This window comes from Anabrus simplex, chromosome 2, assembly GCF_040414725.1.
Source record: "Anabrus simplex isolate iqAnaSimp1 chromosome 2, ASM4041472v1, whole genome shotgun sequence".
NCBI lineage: Eukaryota > Metazoa > Arthropoda > Insecta > Orthoptera > Tettigoniidae > Anabrus > Anabrus simplex.
Genome location: NC_090266.1, coordinates 355,838,001 through 355,858,500, shown reverse-complemented (window position 1 = coordinate 355,858,500; position 20,500 = coordinate 355,838,001). Strand labels below are relative to the sequence as shown.

The following is a 20,500-nucleotide window of genomic DNA, read 5'->3' as shown; positions in this document are numbered from 1 at the left end:
CTGGATTTGAGGTCATTGAAATTAAATTCTCAGACTTCTTATCCACCAGAAACTTGGAGAATTCAGTAACGAACAGAAGAAAAAACGGTTGATGGTTATGGCATCAACTGCCTATGAGATGGTTACGTTATAAAAGAGAATCTCCTTTTACCCTGTTGTTTAAGCAGACTCTGAACCCTGATATGCAATTTGACGAAGTTGACGTAAGAAAGAAGTCTACCGACCATCGCATAACGCACCTTTATAACATCCAGCAAGGCTCTCTTTATACCCAACGTCGACCAGTAACAAAAGCGAAGGAAAAGGACATGGAGGATTTACTGCTATACATTCCGCCTGTGCATCATCATTTTTTCAAGAGCCTACCATGTGAAACTGCCACAAGAGCTTCCTCGACATTGCAAGGGCAAGCAGACGAAAGTGAATACGTATTTCTTTGAATCTCAATTGTATAACTTACTGTTCGAAAATATTTGTTGTAAGCAGACATAGAGAAGAAAATTATAATTATATATTCAAGAAAGTATTTCCTTTACTGTTTCCTTAATATAACCAGAAGTCTATAATAAAGAGGAAGATACAAGTACAACACATTCAGGGCACAAAGGAATCAAGTCCAAAGGTTTACTTTTCTATTCATGTTAGCATGTATTAGCACTTATATTTACCCTTTTGTAATATGTGAATACATTATACAAAATAACTTCTATTATTGAAACATTTTAAAACAGTGTAAACATCTTCCTGTAATTAATTATTCAGCAAAACCTTTATGTCTATTTTTCTCAAAACATGTTTATTGTGACTTGATTCCTTTGTGCACTGAACGCCCCATATTAAGACCTAGGTATTTACAATGATCCCCACAGGGAACTTTCACCCCATCAACGCAGTAATTAAAACTGAGAGGACTTTTCCTATTTGTGAAACTCACAACCTGACTTTTAATCCCGTTTATTATCATACCATTGCCTACTGTCCATCTCTAAAGATTATCAAGGTCATTTTGCAGTTGCTCACAATCTTGTAACTTATTTATTACTCTGTACAGAATAACATCACCTGCAAAAATCCTTTTCTCTGATTCCATTTCTTTACACATAACATTGATATATATAAGAAAACATAAAGGTCCAATAATACTGCCTTGAGAAATTCCCCTCTTAATTTTTACAGCGACAGATAAAGCTTCACCTACTCTAATTCTCTGAGTTCTATTTTCTAAAACCATTTGTCAAGTCCAATTGCACCCATTTTTGCCAGTAGTCTCCCATGATCTACCCTATCAAATGCCTTAGATACATCAATCGCAATACAGTCCAATTGACCTCCTGAATCCAGGATATCTGCAATATCTTGCAATATCCTAGAAGTTGAGAGCTTCAGTAGAATAACCTTTCCTAAACCCAAACTGCCTTCTATCAAACCAGTTTTTAATTTTGCAAACATGTCTTATATAATCAGAAAGAACGCCCTCCCAAAGCTTACATGCAATGCATGTCAAACTTACTGGCCTGTAATTTTCAGCTTTATGTCTATCACCCTTACCTTTATACACAGGGGAAACTATAGCAACTCTCCATTCGTTTGGGGTAGCTCCAACAAGCAAACAATAATCAAATATGTACTTCAGATATGGTACTATATCTCAACCCATTGTCTTTAGTATATCCTGCGAAACCTTACCAATTCCAGCTGCTTTTCTAGTTTTCAACTTTTGTATCTTACTGTAAATGTCATTGTTGTCATAGGTAAATTTTAATACTTCTTTAGTATAAGTCACCTCCTCTATCTGGACATTATCCTTGTAACCAACAATCTTTACATACTGCTGACTGAATACTTCTGCCTTTTGAAGATCCTCGCATACACACTCCCCTTGTTCATTAATGATTCCTGGAATATCCTTCTTGGAACCTGCTTCTGCCCTAAAGTACCTATACATACTCTTCCATTTTTCACTAAAATTTGTATGACTGCCAATTATGCTTACCATTATGTTATCCTTAGCTGACTTCTTTGCTAGATTCAATTTCCTAGTAAGTCCCTTCAATTTCTCCTTACTTCCACAGCCATTTCTAACCCTATTTCTTTCAAACCTGCACCTCCTTCTTAGTCTCTTTTCTTCTCTGTTATAATATAGTGGATCTTTACCATTCCTTACCACCTTTAAAGGTACAAACCTATTTTCACATTCCTCAGCAATTGCTTTTAACCCATCCCAGAGTGTGTTTACATTTTTATTTACCGTTTTCCACCGATCATAGTTACTTTTTAAAAATTCCCTCATGCCTGTTTTATCAGCCATATGGTACTGCCTAATAGTCCTAATTTTAATATCTTCCTTTCTTTCACATTTATTTTTAACTACCACAAAAACAGCTTCGTGATCACTAATACCATCTATTACTTAGGTTTCTCTGTAGAGCTCATCTGGTTTTACCAGCACAACGTCAAGAGTATCCTTCCCTCTAGTTGGTTCCAACACTTTCTGAATCAGATGCCCTTCCCATATTAACTTATTTGCAATTGGTTGGTCATGCTTCCTGTCGTTCGCATTACCTTCCCAATTGACATCTGATAAATTGAGATCACCCGCTACAAACACGTTCCTTTCCTTATCGTTTCCCACATAGCTGATTATCTTATCAAATAATTCTGAATCAGCGTGTGCGCTACCCTTTCCCAGTCTGTACACTCCAAAGACATCAAGTTACCTATTATCTTTAGAGATGAGCCTTACACCTAGAATTTCATGTTTGTCATCTTTAACTTTTTCGTAGCTTACAAATTCTTCTTTCACCAGAATGAATACTCCCCCTCCTACCATTCTTATCCTGTTCATGTACAGGATCTCTCTTCTGCTGTACAAAAATGTAAGAAATACTCCAGACTTGCATATTATTTTGTGGAGTAAAGAATGATGATGCATCCTTTTTTCCATTGCATCACTTCCAGTTCATATGCTATTTTTAAAATATTGTTTTTAATAGATGAACTCATTTGTATACTTGAATATGGAATTGGTTCAAGTAGTGCATACCATGAAATAAATCCCAAAAATAATTTTCCTCTCCCCTGAAAAATTACGGATTTGTTGGTTACATCCTTATTCCAGGTCTTCAATTTTAGATGGGAAATTAGTCTGATGTTAACTTGAGGTCTCAGGGACGTGTCCCCACAGCTAGGATGTCAGGTGTCCAGCACACATTTTTCTTTACACTTCAGTTTTGGTTGGCATCAGTGATTAGTATGCAACAGCATAACAATATGAGGAGGGCCAAAACAGGAAATTTCATATTTTTCTGATCTTTTATATTTCATGCAAGAGGAAAAAATAACACAGATATTCAAGCTTATTTTACTTTTTGCAAATCAATAATTATTTATTTATTTTAATTTTTTTGCCAACACAGGACTACTTAATCAGGTTTACTGAGGTTTTTCTTCTTTTTGTCAGCCCAATATTGTTTCATCCTTTCTGAATGTAATTTTCTTTCTGCTTCTGGAATCACTCTTCCTATTCTCTGCTTGTCAATTTTTATCTGTAGTCTAGTGTGTTTATCTTTCAATGTGTTGAGTGTATTTGTTTTGTATTTTAAATCTTCTATTGTATATGCAACCCTCTAATGTCTTCTTTACGTTCTGTGATCCATCTAATATTATTCTTACTCTTACATAATTTTTCTATTATTTTCCTACTGACTCTATTTTCTGGTGACCGTATTAGATGTCCTAAGAATGATATTCATTTCTTTTTCATTGTGCTAGTCACAGGTTCTATTTGTTTATAAAGTGTCTCATTGGAAGCTAGTCTCCAGACTCCGTTTACTTGATAATTTTTATTTAAACAGGTTCTCACTATTCTCCCTTCTAACTTGAGTACTCTATCAGTTGCAACTGTGTTTGTTGTTTTGAATAATGTTTCACATGCATATGTAATTTGTGGCTAGGTGAATGTTTTGTAGTGTTTCAATTTGGTTGCTACTGAGAGACACTTTTTATTATATGTATTCTTGGTAACATGCTGTGCTGTAACCAGTTTATCTATTCTATTTTACCATGCTGGTTTCTCCTTCAGGTTGTATGTGATTATTTCACCTAAATATTAACATTTTTCTATGATTTTTATTTCTTGGTCTCCCAGCTTAATTTTGTTTGCAAGCGGAAGCTGAGTTAGCACAATTTCGTTTATTTTCAAACGCAATTTTCAAACCAATATTTTGAGCTACATATAATATAGTAAATGTAATTTTCAGTCATATGTATTTAATACATTTTTACCCTATGAGCTCCAATAACCAAGATATTCAAAAATTCCATTTTTTATTACATGCCCCACATTTGAAAGCTGACAAAAACATTACATATTTCATTTGTTATCAATAAATATTCTCTGGTATAAATCTTGGTCAAGAAAAAACTGAGCTGATTTTTCCTCCTTTGCTCCAATGATGTAACTCCCACAACAAGATTTGAACTCTTTGATAGCGAGAAATAACATGCCGAAGCTAGGAAAGCATGACAACAGAGAACCTTCTGCCAAAGTGTCTAACTACTTCTGAATATGTAGACGGACAGATCCATCAAAGGGGTTAAACTGAATGCGAACCATGCGACCTTGCTGCGGTGGGGAGGCTTGTGTGTCCCAATGAAGCAGATAGCCGAGCCGCAGGTGCAACCATATCGGATGGGTATCTGTTGAGAGACCAGATTAAAGAATGGTTCATCGAAAGGGGGGTGGCAGCCTTTCGGAAGTTGCAAGGGCGGTAGTCTAGATGATTGGCTGATATGGGCTTGTAATAACACTCAACATGGCTTAGCTGTGTTGATACTGCTACACGGCTGAAAGCAATGGGAAACTACAGCTGTAACTAACTCCCGAGGACATGCAGCTCTCTCTGTATGAATTAATCTACAGAAGCCTTACAAGAATATCATTCATGCAAAAATTCAGACAGGGTCAGCTTCAGGAAGAAAGTGTTTCTTTTTATTTCAAGAATTGATTTAGCACCTGTGAATGTGGGTATACAATCCATTTTTAAATGGGGGCAATTTCCTCTAAATGTAGCCTTCTCCATCACACTGAATAAGTTACCAGGACAAACTTTAAAGTTGGGATACATCTCCCCACTCCAGTGTTTTGGACAGTTGTGTGTAGCTTTCTCAAAAATACACAGATCCATACACGTCAAAGTACAACTCCAAGCTACAACTGCACTCAGTATGGTTGGTAATGAAATACTATAATACCGGTTTTGATTCCATTCAATTACCATATAAAACCTGGAAATTTTTAACTTTTATTCATAAGACATATTAATAGTCCATTTAAATTTCCGTGGTTTCCCATTTTCACACCAGGGAAATGCTGGGGCTGTACCTTAATTAAGGCCACGGCCGCTTCCTTCCCATTCCTAGGCCTTTCCCATCCCATCGTCGCCATAAGACCTATCTGTGTCGGTGCGACATAAAGCAAATATCAATAACAAGAATTACTTTAAAGATGGTAATTTTGGATGTCGAATGTCAAAACACTTTCAATATAAAAAACCATACTGATTCACACAAGGCTGTACAACATGAAACCGTAATCACGTGATTTCTGGCGTACAAATCAAAATCCCTAAATTAGAATAACTTCTGTTTTCAGCTACCTTAAAAGTGAAAATCTTTTTAAGATTTACAAAAAAATGCAATCTGAACTAAATATCAAAGGGATTTTTCCCAATAAAAAAAGTCACACCACCATGTACCTAAATGTACACTCTCCAAGCAGAGGAACAGGCTCTACTGAACTATTTCCAATCCTCCCTGTTAAAAAATATCAGGTGAAATATCTGCTCCATGCAAGTACAGTATTTTAGTAGTAACATGGGCCATTTTTCTTGGATTGGTCTGTTATGATCCTCCACCATTTACAATATTTTTTGTCAAGGAATTGCTATTAGAAGACTTCTTGGTTATACCTGACATATTGTCATACAGATCATTCTGATGCTGCACATCAGTTCACAATTCTTACATTTAAGAAATGTAAAATGATTTACTCCTAACTTCTGTTAAGTTCATAAGGTAACTTAACGGTGAAACATCCACTCCATCCTGACCTCCTCCTTTAAATGGTAACGAGAAACGAAGGTTCTCTTCATATCATGGAGTCATCGAATGCTGGTAAAGAGGTTCAATACAGACTTGTTTTCCTGAAAAGAAGAAAGAAAAAAATCTGAACAAATCTGTTGGAAAAAACACACCTATAAATGTTTTAGCATCTATTGTGCTTTGAGCAATTCTCGACATTTAACAATTTTGTACAACATATGTAACATACTCACAATACACATAAATCCAACACCAAATGAAACAATGCCTGATCAACAATAGAGCATTGCTTTCACAATTTGCGATGTGTACCTTCTTCAGTACCTTTAATACCTGATAACTACGTCTTGGATAATTATGTGCTTAAATATATTTTATTTATTAAAATATTTTTGCAGTTTCATAACAAAACAAGTAAATGATGTGGGTAGATTTGGCAGTAGGAGGAATTAGGACGAGAATTGTCTCAGTGTATTCACCATGTGAGGGTGCAGATGAGGATGAAATTGACAAGTTTTATGTAGCATTGAGTGACATCGTAGTCAGGGTCAATAGCACGGATAGGATTGTGCTAATGGGCGATTTCAATGCGAGAGTTGGAAATAGAACTGAAAGATATGAAAGGGTGATTGGTAAATGTGGGGAAGATATGGAAGCTAATGGGAATGGGAAGCGTTTGCTGGACTTTTGTGCTAGTATGGGTTTAGCAGTTACGAATACATTCTTCAAGCATAAGGCTATTCACCGCTACACATGGGAGGCTAGGGGTACCAGATCCATAATACACTCTATCTTAACCGACTTCGAATTCAGGAAATCTGTTAGGAATATATGGGTTTTTTGGGGATTTTTTGATGAAATAGACCACTATCTGATTTGTAGTGAACTAAGTATCTCTAGGCCTAGGATAGAGAAAGTGAAATCTGTCCGTAAACGAATAAGGACAGAAAATCTCCAGGACGAGGAAATTAGGCAGAAGTACATGGATATTAGCAGGAAGTTCCGAACAGTGGACAGTAAGCAGGTTCAGGATGTAGAAAGAGAATGGGTGGCATACAGGGATGCTGTAGTAGCAACAGCAAGAGAATGCCTAGGAACAACTGTGTGTAAAGATGGGGAAAAGTGAACATCTTGGTGGAATGATGAAGTGAGAGCAGATTGTAAACATAAAAAGAAGGCTTATTAGAAACGGCTCCAAACAAGGGCTGATGCAGACAGGGAATTTTACGCAGATGAAAGAAAGAGGTCAAAACAAATAGTTGCTGAATCCAAAAAGAAGTCAGGGGAAGATTTTGGTAATAACCTGGAAAGGCTAGGTCAAGCAGCACGGAAACCTTTCTGGACAGTAATAAAGAATCTTAAGAAGGGAGGGAAAATGGAAATGAACAGTGTTTTGAGTAATTCAGGTGAACTCATAATAGATCCCAGGGAATCACTGGAGAGGTGGAGGGAATGTTTTGAACATCTTCTCAATGTAAAAGGAAATCATCCTGGTGGTATTGCAAACAGCCAAGCTCATGGGGAGGAGGAAAATGATGTTGGTGAAATTATGCTTGAGGATGTGGAAAGGATGGTAAATAAACTCCATTGTCATAAGGTAGCAGGAATAGATGAAATTAGACCTGAAATGGTGAAGTATAGTGGGAAGGCAGGGATTAAATAGCTTCATAGAGTAGTAAAATTAACGTGGAGTGTTGGTAAGGTACCTTCAGATTGGACAAAAGCAGTAATTGCACCTATCTCTAAGCAAGAGGACAGGAAGGATTGCAACAACTATCGAGGTATCTCATTGATTAGTGTACCAGGCAAAGTATTCACTGGCATCTTGGAAGGGAGGGTGCGATCAGTGGTTGAGAGGAAGTTGGATGAAAACCAGTGTGGTTTCTGACCACAGAGAGGCTGTCAGGATCAGATTTTCAGTATGCGCCAGGTAATTGAAAAATGCTACGAGAGGAATAGACAGTTTTGTTTATGCTTCGTAGATCTAGAGAAAGCACATGACAAGGTACCGAGCGAAAAGATGTTCACCATACTCGGGGACTATGGAATTAAGGGTAGATTATTAAAATCAATCAAAGGCATTTATGTTGACAATTGGGATGCAGTGAGAAATGATGGTAGAATGAGTTCTTGGTTCAGGGTACTTACTGGGGTTACACAAGGCCGTAATCTTTCACCCTTGTTGTTCATAGTTTACATGGATCATCTGCTGAAAGGTATAAAGTGGCAGGGAGGGATTCATTTATGTGGAAATGTAGTGAGCAGCCTGGCCTATGCCGACGACTTGGTCTTAATGGCAGATTGTGCCGAAAGCCTGCAGTCTAATGTCTTGAGACTTGAAAATAGGTGCAATGAGTATGCTATGAAAATTAGCCTTTCAAAGACTAAATTGATGTCACAAGGTAAGAAATCTGAGGGAATTGAATGTCAGATTGGTGATACAAAGCTGCAACAGGTAGATAATTTCAAGTATTTAGGATGTGTGTTCTCCCAGAATGGTAATATAGTAAGTGAGATTGAATCAAGGTGCAGTAAAGCTAATGCAGTGAGTCGCAGTTGCGATCAACAGTATTCTGTAAGAAGGAAGTCAGCTCCTGGACCAAATTATCTTTACATCAGTCTGTTTTCAGACCAACTTTGCTTTACGGGAGCAAAAGCTGGGTGGACCCAGGATATCTTATTCGTAAGTTAGAAGTAACAGACATGAAAGTAGCGAGAATTATTGCTGGTACAAACAGGTGGGAACAATGGCAGAAGGGTACTCGGAATGAGAAGATACAGGCTAATTTAGGAATGAACTCAATGGATGAAGCTGTACGGATATACCGGCGTGGTGGGGTCATGTGAGGCGAATGGAGGAGGATAGGTTACCGAGGATAATAATGGACTCTGTTATGGAGGGTAAGAGAAGTAGTGGGAGACCAAGACGACTATGGTTAAACTCAGTTTCTAATTATTTAAAGATAAGAGGTATAGAACTAAATGATGCCACAGCACTAGTTGCAAATAGAGGATTGTGGCAACATTTAGTAAATTCATAGAGGCTTGCAGACTGAATGCTGGAAGGCATAACGGTCTATTATGATGATGTATTTATAAGAAAATACATATTCTGGCACATTTATTCATAAGCATGCATTTCCTATATTAAGTGGTATGTATCTACATCTTGGACGTCTCCTCCCACATTTTCACTCCTTGGCAAATCTAGCAACTGGGTTCCGTGTTTTGTCAGTGCACCCTTGTCTCAGTATTCTATTTCAAGACAGGCATTCCCTGATCAGTAAGGCCAACAAGGGTCTAGAGCCATCATAGTCTCATTAATCCTTATTTGCCCCTCCACTAGTTTGTGCAACTTAATACAAAATTTTTCCTGAAATTACAGGGCTCTACCTAATTAGAAAGACATATTATTCAACAATTAATTGTTAAATTTCATTTTTTGGTTTTGTATTGACTTCAGTGACAAATTAGATTTATTCCTATATAAGGAGTGGCATATTTATTCACTTTTTCATTACTTCACAATTTTAACTTACTAAAAATTACAAATTGTAATACAGGTTCTGGCTATTCCTTTGAGCTTCCTCGGCCACAGATGTATAAGGCTTACACAAAATAAAATTCACATTAACACATACTTAAATAACATTGAAATTAAGAGAACAGTTTGTTCCAGATCAATAAATGATGTGTCATCATTATGAAAACACCCATGTGGGTTCAACAAAATCATGTGTATCAATAATAAATTGTATCCCCTATGCACGGTAAAAATAAAGTATATATAAAATTGATACACAAAATTTGTTTTACATGCTGTGGATGTAGACTGTTAAAATATTGGTAGAACATTTATAACACAGAGTTTTTCTTTGGTAGCCTAACTGTTATGGATATTTTGACTTTTGCTTGATGATGTTGAGACTGGATTTATTACAGAGAGAATATTTTTTTTTTCTTGTTCATTTCATTAAAAATTAATTTGTCATTATCACAACACGTTCTTGAAATCCAGTGAGTTCTTAAAAATGTTAACCCCAATGCTGTGGTAAATGTCAGAGGTGTATAAATATAAATCATAACTTGAACACACTTATTTCTGAAATTAATTCATTCATTAATGATGAATGATTTTTGTTGTGTTCGGGATATTGTTTGTCATTAAGAGAGATGAATTTCATTATGAATGGTCTGTATTAAACTGTGATTACAATAAAAATACAAATTAAGATGTGGGTTACATTATGGAAGAATCAATCAATCAATCAATCAATCAATCAATCAATCAATCAATCAATCAATCAATCAATCAAGACTGATCTGCATTTAGGACAGTCGCCCAGGTGGCAGATTCCCTGTCTGTTGTGTTCCTAGCCTTTTCTTAAATGATTTCAATAAGATCGGAAATGTATTGAACATCTCCCTTGGTAAGTTATTCCAATCCCTAACTCCCCTTCCTATAAATGAATATTTGCCCCAATTTGTCCTCTTGAATTCCAACTTTACCCTTCATATTGTGATCTTTCCTACTTTTAAAGATGCCACTCAAACGTATTCGCCTACTAACGTCATTCCATGCCATTTCTCCGCTGACAGCTCAGAACATACTACTTAATTTGCATACACATTTTTATTTTTTATTTTTCTATTCCACCTATTCAATACAATTGATTTTGTGTTGTTAGAAATTCATATTACTACAACACTACATTAAAAGGAACATGTTTCGATCGGTTTCCGAGCATCCTCAGCCGTTGCAACTTATCTAAACATGAGAATAGTCACATGTAACGTTACATGTAACATACCACTTAGTCGAGCAGCTCGTCTTCTTTCTCCCAGTCCTTCCCAGCCCAAAGTTTGCAACATTTTTGTAACGCTACTCATTCGTCGGAAATCACCCAGAACAAATCGACCTGCTTTTCTTTTGATTTTTTTCCAGTTCTTGAATCAAGTAATCCTGGTGAGGGTCCCATACGCTGGAACACCATACTCTAGTTGGGGTCTTACCACAGAGACTTATATGCCCTCTCCTTTACATCCTTACTACAACCCCTAAACACCCTCATAACCATGTGCAGAGATCTGTATCCTTCATTTACAATCCTACTTATGTGATTAGCCCAAGGAAGATCTTTCCTTATAAGAACCCCCAAATACTTACAATGATCCCCAAAAGGAACTTTCACCCCATCAACGCAGTAATTAAAACTGAGAGGACTTTTCCCATTTGTGAAACTCATAACCTGACTTTTAACCCTGTTTATCATCATACCATTGCCTACTGTCCATCTCACAACATTATCAAGGTCACTTTGCAGTTCCTCACAATCTTTATTACTCTTTAAAGAATAACATCATCCGCAAAAAGCCTTACCTTTGATTCAACTCCTTTACTCATATCATTTATATATATATATAAGAAAACATAAAGGTCCAATAATATTGCCTTGAGGAATTCCCCTCTCTATTACAGGGTCAGATAAAGCTTCGCCTACTCTAATTCTCTGAGATTTATTTTCTAGAAATATGGCAACCCATTCAGTCACTCTTTTGTCAAGTCCAATTGCACTCATTTTTGCCAATAGTCTCCCATGATCTACCGTATCAAATGCTTTAGACAGTTCAATTGCGATACAGTCCGTTAGAACTCCTGAATCCAAGATATCTGCTATATCTTGCTGGAATCCTACAAGTTGAGCTTCAGTAGAATAACCTTTCCTAAAACCGAACTGCCTTCTATCGAACCAGTTATTAATTTTGCAAACATGTCTAATATAATAAGAAAGAATGCCTTCCCAAAGCTTACATGCAATGCATGTCAAACTTACTGGCCTGTAATTTTCAGCTTTATGTCTATCACCCTTTCCTTTATACACAGGGGCTACTATACTAACTCTCCATTCATTTGGTATAGCTCCTTCAACCAAACAATAATCAAGTAAGTACTTCAGATATGGTACTATATCGCAACCCATTGTCTTTAGTACATCCCCAGAAATCTTATCAACTCCAGCCGCTTTTCTAGTTTTCAGCTTTTGTATCTTATTGTAAATATCATTGTTACCATATGTAAATTTTAATACTTCTTTAGCATTAGTCACCTCCTCTATCTGGACATTATCCTTGTAACCAACAATCCTTACATACTGCTGACTGAATACTTCTGCCTTTTGAAGATCCTCGCATACACACTCCCCTTGTTCATTAATTGATTCCTGGAATGTCCTTCTTGGAACCTGTTTCTGCCTTAAAGTACCTATACATACTCTTCCATTTTTCACTAAACTTTGTATGACTGCCACTTATGCTTACCATTATGTTATCTTTTTTTTTTTTTTTTGCTAGTTGTTTTACGTCGCACCGACACAGATAGGTCTTACGGCGACGATGGGACAGGAAAGGGCTAGGAGTAGGAAGGAAGCGGCCGTGGCCTTAATTAAGGTACAGCCCCAGCATTTGCCTGGTGTGAAAATGGGAAACCACGGAAAACCATTTTCAGGGCTGCCGACAGTGGGGTTCGAACCTACTATCTCCCGAATACTGGATACTGGCCGCACTTAAGCGACTGCAGCTATCGAGCTCGGTATGTTATTCTTAGCAGCCTTCTTTGCTAGATTCAATTTCCTAGTAAGTTCCTTCAATTTCTCTTTACTTCCACAGCCATTTCTAACTCTATTTCTTTCCAATCTGCACCTCCTTCTTAGTCTCTTTATTTCTCTATTATAATAAGGTGGGTCTTTACCATTCCTTACCACCTTTAAAGGTACAAACCTGTTTTCACATTCCTCAACAATTGCTTTAAACCCATCCCAGAGTCTGTTTACATCCTTATTTACCGTTTTCCACCGATCATAGTTACTTTTTTTTAAACTGTCTCGTACCTGCTTTATCAGCCATATGGTACTGCCTATTAGTCCTACTTTTAAAACCTTCCTTTCTATCACATTTATTTTTAACTACGACAAAAACAGCTTCGTGATCACTAATACCATATATTACTTCGGTTTCTCTATAGAGCTCATCTGGTTTTATCAGCACCATGTCCAGGAAATTTTTCCCTCTATTTGGTTCCGTCACTTTCTGAATCAGCTGTCCTTCCCATATTAGCTTATTTACCATTTGTTGGTCATGCTTCCTATCGATCGCATTTCCTTCCCAATTGGCATTTGGTAAATTCAGATCTCCCGCTACAATCACATTCCTTTCCATGTTGTTTCCCACATAGCTGATTATCTTATCAAATAATTCTGAATCCATGTCAGCGCTACCCTTTCCTAGTCTGTACACTCCAAAGACATCAAGTTGCCTATTATCTTTAGATATGAGCCTTACACCTAGAATTTCATATTTGTCATCTTTAACTTTTTCGTAGCTTACAAATTCTTTTTTTCACCAGAATGAATACCCCCTCCCACCATACCTATTCTATCTCTACAATACACACTCCAGTTCCGTGAGAATATTTCTGCATCCATTATATCATTTCTCAGCCATGATTCAACTCCCATTACAATATCTGATAAATATATATATTTTCGTTTATGGCCATTAGAGACCAGGTTAGGTAACAGTTACATGTTTCTGGAAGCCTTCTTCACAGCCCAAAACTTTAGCATCCGTTCTCTGGCAGCCTGTCTTCTTTATTCCGTCCACCCAGGGTTAAGTTTAGTTTCGCCTGGAATCCCTGGAATCTGTCGATCACGGACCTAAACTTTGTTCAGTTTGAGATGTCTTCTGAATTTAGTCCCATCTGTTTGAGATCCTTTCTCACCTCCCTGAACCATTTGTCTGACACTTTAGGTATGCTGACAAGCATTGTGAAAATCCTTTTCGTCAGTCTCTTCACATCCATTCTAAATAAATGCCCATAGATTTTAAGTCTCCATTTTCTCATGGACTCAGTTAGCCTTTCATTGTCACGGTAAAGTTCTTCCCTTCCTCGCAACCTATACTGTCCATCCAAAATCTTTGGACCCATTATTTTGCGAAGGACCTTTCTTTCGAATTTCTCAGCTTCTCTCAGTCTTACTTTCCCTGTCATTTGGAGGCATTCACTAGCGTACAGACATTCCGTTTTAATCACTGTATTGTAGTGCCTTAGTTTAGCTCGTCTGGAGATGGTTTTCTTCTTGTATATAGGGTATGTCCTACGAAAAGCTGCAGCCATCTTCTCCCGTCTGGTGTTTTTGCTTCTCTTTCATTAGTTTTCAATTGCACTATTTCACCAAAGTACTTAAAGCTATCAACTCTTTCTATTTTACCGTGTTCTGTCTTCAGGTACCAAGGGGCTATTTTGATGTTTGTTATATATTTAGTTTTCTTGAATGAAATCTGTAGTCCTGCTTTTAATGCTTGTAGTTTTAGAACATTCAGCTATTCTATTGCTGCATCAATATTCCTAGATAGCAGCGCAAGGTCATCAGCAAAGGCAAGGCAATTAATCATAACACCACTTTTTGATCCTCCAATGCATACTTGGTTAAGTAATCCTTTTCTGTCCAGTTCTTTTTCCCCTTCCCGGATAATCTTTTCCAACACACAGTTGAAAAGAATTGGTGACAGTCCATCACCCTGTCTGACTCCTGTTTTAATTTCAAACTGCATGGAGATCTCTCCCATGAACTTAACTTTCAAAAGTGTCCTAGTTAAAGTCTGCTTAATAATTGCCGTTGTTTTGGCATCGATTCCAAATTCCACCAATATATTGAACAGCACTTCCCTGTCGACTGAATCACATGCCTTCTTGAAGTCTACAAAACCACTACTAGATCCTCTGAGAGATGATTCTCTAGTACACGTTTCAGACTCCAGATTTGATCAACACATGATCTTCCCTTCCTAAGTCCCACTTGATACTCGCCTAGTTGGTGATCCACTTGTTCCATAGGTCTCTTCTGTAGTGCTTTAGACAGTGCCTTATATTTTACAGGTGTGATGGAAATGCCACAGTAGTTGTTAGGATCTGCTCTAACACTTTTTTGTGTGTAGAGGATGAACGATAGCATTTTTCCAGTCTTCAGGGATTACCTCCATTTCCCAGATCTTTTCCATTTCTCACCTTAAAATCGTTATTGCGATTTCTCTGCCACTTTTCAGCATCTCTGCTGTGATAGAGTCTTCCCCTGCAGCTTTGTTGTTCTTTAATTCTGCAATTATTTCATGGAGTTCTTTTTCATTAGGGGGTATTGAGTTTCCATTCTGTTGGTATGGATCCTCTTTTGGCCAATTCCTTTTAGATTTTTCACACTTCAACAATTTCTCAAAATATGTAGCTAATATCTCACAATTTTCATTCTCATTCACAGCCAATTTTTCATCTTCCCTTCGAAATCCCATGGTAGATGGTTTATATCCATTTATGTGCTCTTTAAATATATATCTATTAAATTACTTGATTCTATTCCTTTCTTTGCAATACTTCTACAGTTCAACACTAACATCTTTATGTCATCCCTACTTGACTTCCAGATCTCTGTACCCTTATCACTGCTCCCTAGACAAACCTGTTTCCCTGAATGTACCTCCCTATTACCCTTCCAAACAAATTATCCTAACTTATACGTACCACTGCAGTTTAAGTGAAGGCCACCTGAGCACAGATCCCTATCTCCTACCTACCCATTAGGATCTAGAAATTTCACTCCCAGTTTCCCCACATACCCACTCCATTGTCTCATTTAAATCCCCAATCACCCTCCAGTCAGTATCCCTCCTACACAGTATTCCACTGACAACAATCTCCGCTTCCTTAAACTTCAGCCGTGCTGCATTTACCAGATCCCACACATCCCCAACTATGTTGGTACTTATACCAGCTTGCCTTACGTTGTTGGTACCAACGTGAAACACTACCACCTTCTCCTTCCCCTCCTCCTTCTCTTCTACTTTTCTCAGCATCTGCCTCAACCTAATTTCTGGACAACACTCTACCCTGGTTCCCTTTCCTCCACACACTTTCCCCACATGTCTAACGATGGAATCCCCCATGACCAGAGCCTCAACCCTACCCACCTCATTTGATCCCGTCCCCTCCTGGTCATCCCTATCTTTCCTGATAGCTGCAGAAGCTACTTCCTCCTCCTTTTTCTCCCTCCCATGACCCTGTTCCACCTGTCTTTTCCTATCCTCTACTCTACATTTCCCTTTCCTACCCTTTCCCTTCCTCCTACTCCACACATCTCAGCAACAGTTCCCTGTTCCTCATCCTCCCTCTGTTGCTCTACCTGGAGTGGCTCGTACTGATTTCTCACAGACACATGCCCTGAATTCTGATCCTGAATAGATACACACATAAAGATACACACGAATATAGCAGGTAAGATACGGTACTATCTAAATATACCGTATCTACACTACAATTCTAAACTGAAATGTGGTTATATGATTTTTATCGCTGGTGGATTACTATTATTTTTCCTACTATGCGGGACAGAGAATATAAGTGTCCTTAAATGCCGAAAAATAAGAGGCTGTCAACAATAATTTCTGTCAAAGTTGGCCGGGGGGTTGAACTGCAATATTATTATGATAGGCCTTATAGGAATTTGATTATTAACATTTAATCGATGTATGAACGAAGGTGCAAAGTAGGTACAGTACAAAGTATGCCGAGACCTTAGACTACAAATTATCGGAATAAAGTAATCAGCTGATTTTTTTATTTGTTTACACAACTACCATGTGCATGTAGCCCGTACTATTTGATCTCGTCGGAATGTAGCAACAATCATCAACAATCCAAAAACTGTTAAGTACAGTAATTATCCAGTGAAATTACCGTGTATTCTCTTTATCTTCTTTTGAAATCTAAGTTTACAGGTGTATTGTGTTATTTAATTTAATAAATTATTACCTTCATGATAGTTTGAACGAATATCTATATGAAATACCGGAAAAATTGCACGGGAGTTACGGTACTATTCCTTATGATAATATGCCTTTGTAAGTATTATACCAGCGAACCTACAGATATTTACAAATATTTTTAAAAGTTTGTAATATTACCTAAAATGTTTCCTAAACCTAAATTCGAAACAAGGTACACCTAGCTAGCCTACTTAACCTAGAAAACGTAATTTACTGAACACCAACTGAATAACTTGTTATAAAATTCAAATAAATATCACTACTCCCAATTTCTACCAACAAGCACTGAACACCAATATATAAATAGCACTAAACGAATCACACACACACAATTAAGCAATTTCAATAGGTTTTCACTACTTTACCACTACAATAATGCAAGAGCTCTCTCAACAGCCAACCGTTCACAAGCGCATCCAACAATCCAACCTTTTATTGGAACTAGTTTTGACCTATTTTTTAAGATCAGCCAAATCGCAAGTTGCACAATGTATCTGATAGTTCATAGAAATTGTCAAAAGTTGTGAAAATGCACTGGTTTGACACTATAAATGTGAAAAAGTCAAAATTGTTGTAAAAGTTTTGGATAATGCATAAAATGCATAAATTAATGCACTTAGCTGTTGAAGGAAGATTCAAGAATAATAATTTGGGCCTTGAAGATTCTTGAGGTTTGTATATATCACCACTCCTTATGGAGTTCTGACAGTTGCGCTGCGATGTGTTGGATGTATTGCAGGTAAGGTCTCATTGGTGATCAAAGTTTCAGATTATGTTTAAAAATGCATACATCAATGCATATAGTTGTCGTTGAAGGATAACGAAGATTCTTGAGAATTACGTATCACATGATACGGAGTTCTAAAAGCTGCAAATCATCAAGGGTAATAGTAGTGCTGAGAAAGCAATCCATGCACACGCAGTGAACAATGTAAAAAAAGTGGTAAATAGAAGTCATTGAAAGAGATTACAGTCCTTAAAAAACTGAAAGTGAAAGTAGTGCTTGAAAGTTAAGAAAGTTAAAAAACTTTTTAAAATGGTGGAGGAGATTCGCAATTCAATGCGAAAATAAATGAAATCACTTTTCACATTTGAGGACTTGGGTGCAATAACAGAGTTAGTCTACTTATGCTGTTATTGCATAAACACCTGTTTCAAAATCCTTGAACCCTGTGCTACCAAACAAGCTAACTCTTAGTTCCATCTGATGACCCTAGAGGTCAGGAGAGGACGGAAAGTGTCACCGCACACTACGCTGTTGTTGCAGGGATCCAGACTGCACTGCAGGAACAGCGTGAAGAGGTGAACATGGCGTCTACTAGCGGGATGTTACAGTCACAAAATGAGTGCAATTCTAGAGATTATGAGTGCTCCATGTCAAGTGAATGTGATTCAGATGTGACTAATGGTATGGAAAGTGTGAATGATAGTTTTAAACCTAAAGGCAGAGGGAAGAAGCGGAACCAGAACCCAAATAACTGGAAGAGAAACATAGCAAAATGGGCGTGAAACAGCGACAAGAGTTATATTTCGGTCGTAACTGCAAAGGAAGTGAAGAAGAAGAAGATGGTATTCAGAAGAGTGAATAAATGCTGCAGAAAATGGTACTACATACGTCCTAGTATTTCTTACTTTGTATTTAGAATGTTTTGTTAAAAGTAAGCCATACTAACTGTTGGGCTTTTATTTCTTTTATTGATTAATCATTACATTTTCAGGTGCTTTGAGACTTAAATCATGAAGAACAAAAGGAATGTCATACATAAGTTTGGGACACTGGCAATATAGTGCTGCAAGATACGATCTTACTGGGTTATATGAGGAAGAAAGAAAAAAAGTTTCAGAAATAAGATCGGACAAACGAGCGGATTAACCTATGGAGCTACTGTGTCAAAGTCAAGAACGATGACAAGGCAGTCTACAGGCAATTTCTACTCTCCGTACTGCAGATATCAGAAATGAGACTAAGGACTGTACAAAAACACACTGAAAACAGATGAGTGTATTCTGCAATTTATATACTCTGTTTTGTGATAATTAGAAATGGAGGGGAAAAAAATGAAAAACCGAGCAAGCGGCCGTGCGGTTAGGTTTCACGCAGTTGTGAGCTTGCATTCAGGAGATAGTGGGTTCAAACCCCACTGTCAGCAGCCCTGAAGATGGTTCCCCTGATTTCCCATTTTCACACCAGGCAAATGCTGGGGCTGTACCTTAATGAAGGCCACGGGCGCTACCTTCCCAATCTCACACCCTTCCGTCGCCGAAAACCTTTGATGTGTTAGTGCGACGTAAAAAAAATTAAAAAAAAAAAAAAAATGAGGAATCGAAGTGCTTTTACTTCTATAATCATTACAGGTGGAGTCTTGGAGGAACGCAGGGGCACACACAACAATCGTCCAACCAAAATAATCGGAAATGTGTGGGAACTTGTTGAAGAGCACTGGATGCAGATTCCCCACAAGGAAGCTCATTACAGCCGAGCGAAAACAATCCAAAAATACTTTGAGGACCCTGTTTTGAATGTAGTAAAACTGTATACTGCTTTCAAACAATATTTTTATGAAAAGATAGGAAAACCACTAAAAATGAGTTACAATACATATCATAAGCATTTCAGAGCAAACTGTGAGTTTTCATTTCAGCAGGCAAGGACTGATAAGCGTGACTATTGTGCAGAATGCGAGGTTAAACTGAAAGCAAATTCAGGGAAACGGGATGGCCTAGGGAGCGGTGATAAGTGAACAGGGAACTGGAAATCAAGTAGGGATGACATAAAATTGTTAGTGTTGAACTGTAGAAGTATTGTAAGGAAAGGAATAGAATTAAGTAATTAAATAGATATATATTCACCAGATATTGTAATAGGTGTTGAATCATGGCTGAGAAATGATATAATGGATGCAGAAATTTTCCCACGGCACTGGAGTGTGTATCGTAGAGATAGGATAGGAAGGGTGGGAGGCGGAGTGTTCATTCTGGTGAAAGAAGAATTTGTAAGCTACGAAAAAGTTAAAGATGAGACACATAAAATTCTAGGTGTAAGGCTCATTTCTAAAGATAATAGGCAACTTGATATATTTGGAGTGTACAGATCGGGAAAGGGTAGCACTGACGCGGATTCAGAATTATTTGATAGGATAGTCAGCTATGTGGGAAACGACATGGAAAGAAATGTGATTGTAGCGGGAGATCTGAATTTGCCAGATGTCAATTGGGAAGGAAATGCGAACGACAGAAAGCATGACCAACAAATGGCAAATAAGTTAATATGGGAAGGACAGCTGATTCAGAAAGTGATGGAACCAACCAGAGGGAAAAATATCCTGGATGTCGTGCTGATAAAACCAGATGAGCTCTATAGGGAAACTGAAGTAATAGATGGTATTAGTGATCATGAAGCTGTTTTTGTGGTAGTTAAAAATAAATGTGATAGAAAGGAAGGTCTTAAAAGTAGGACTGTTAGGCAGTACCACATGGCTGATAAAGCAGGCATGAGGCAGTTTCTAAAAAGTAGCTATGATCGGTG

The 20,500-nt window shown here is 37.5% G+C and overlaps 1 protein-coding gene across 1 annotated transcript in view; it reads right to left on the bottom strand.

Annotated features, from left to right (window-relative positions):
- Positions 1–4,600: 4,600 nt before the first annotated feature.
- Positions 4,601–20,500, bottom strand: part of fzr (fizzy-related) — a 378,342-nt gene continuing 362,442 nt past the window's right edge. Inside the window, exon 11 of the mRNA XM_067139092.2 lies at positions 4,601–6,203. Within this exon, the coding sequence (XP_066995193.1) occupies positions 6,162–6,203 (42 nt within the window). The 3' untranslated portion in view covers positions 4,601–6,161. The remainder of the gene's footprint in view (positions 6,204–20,500) is intronic.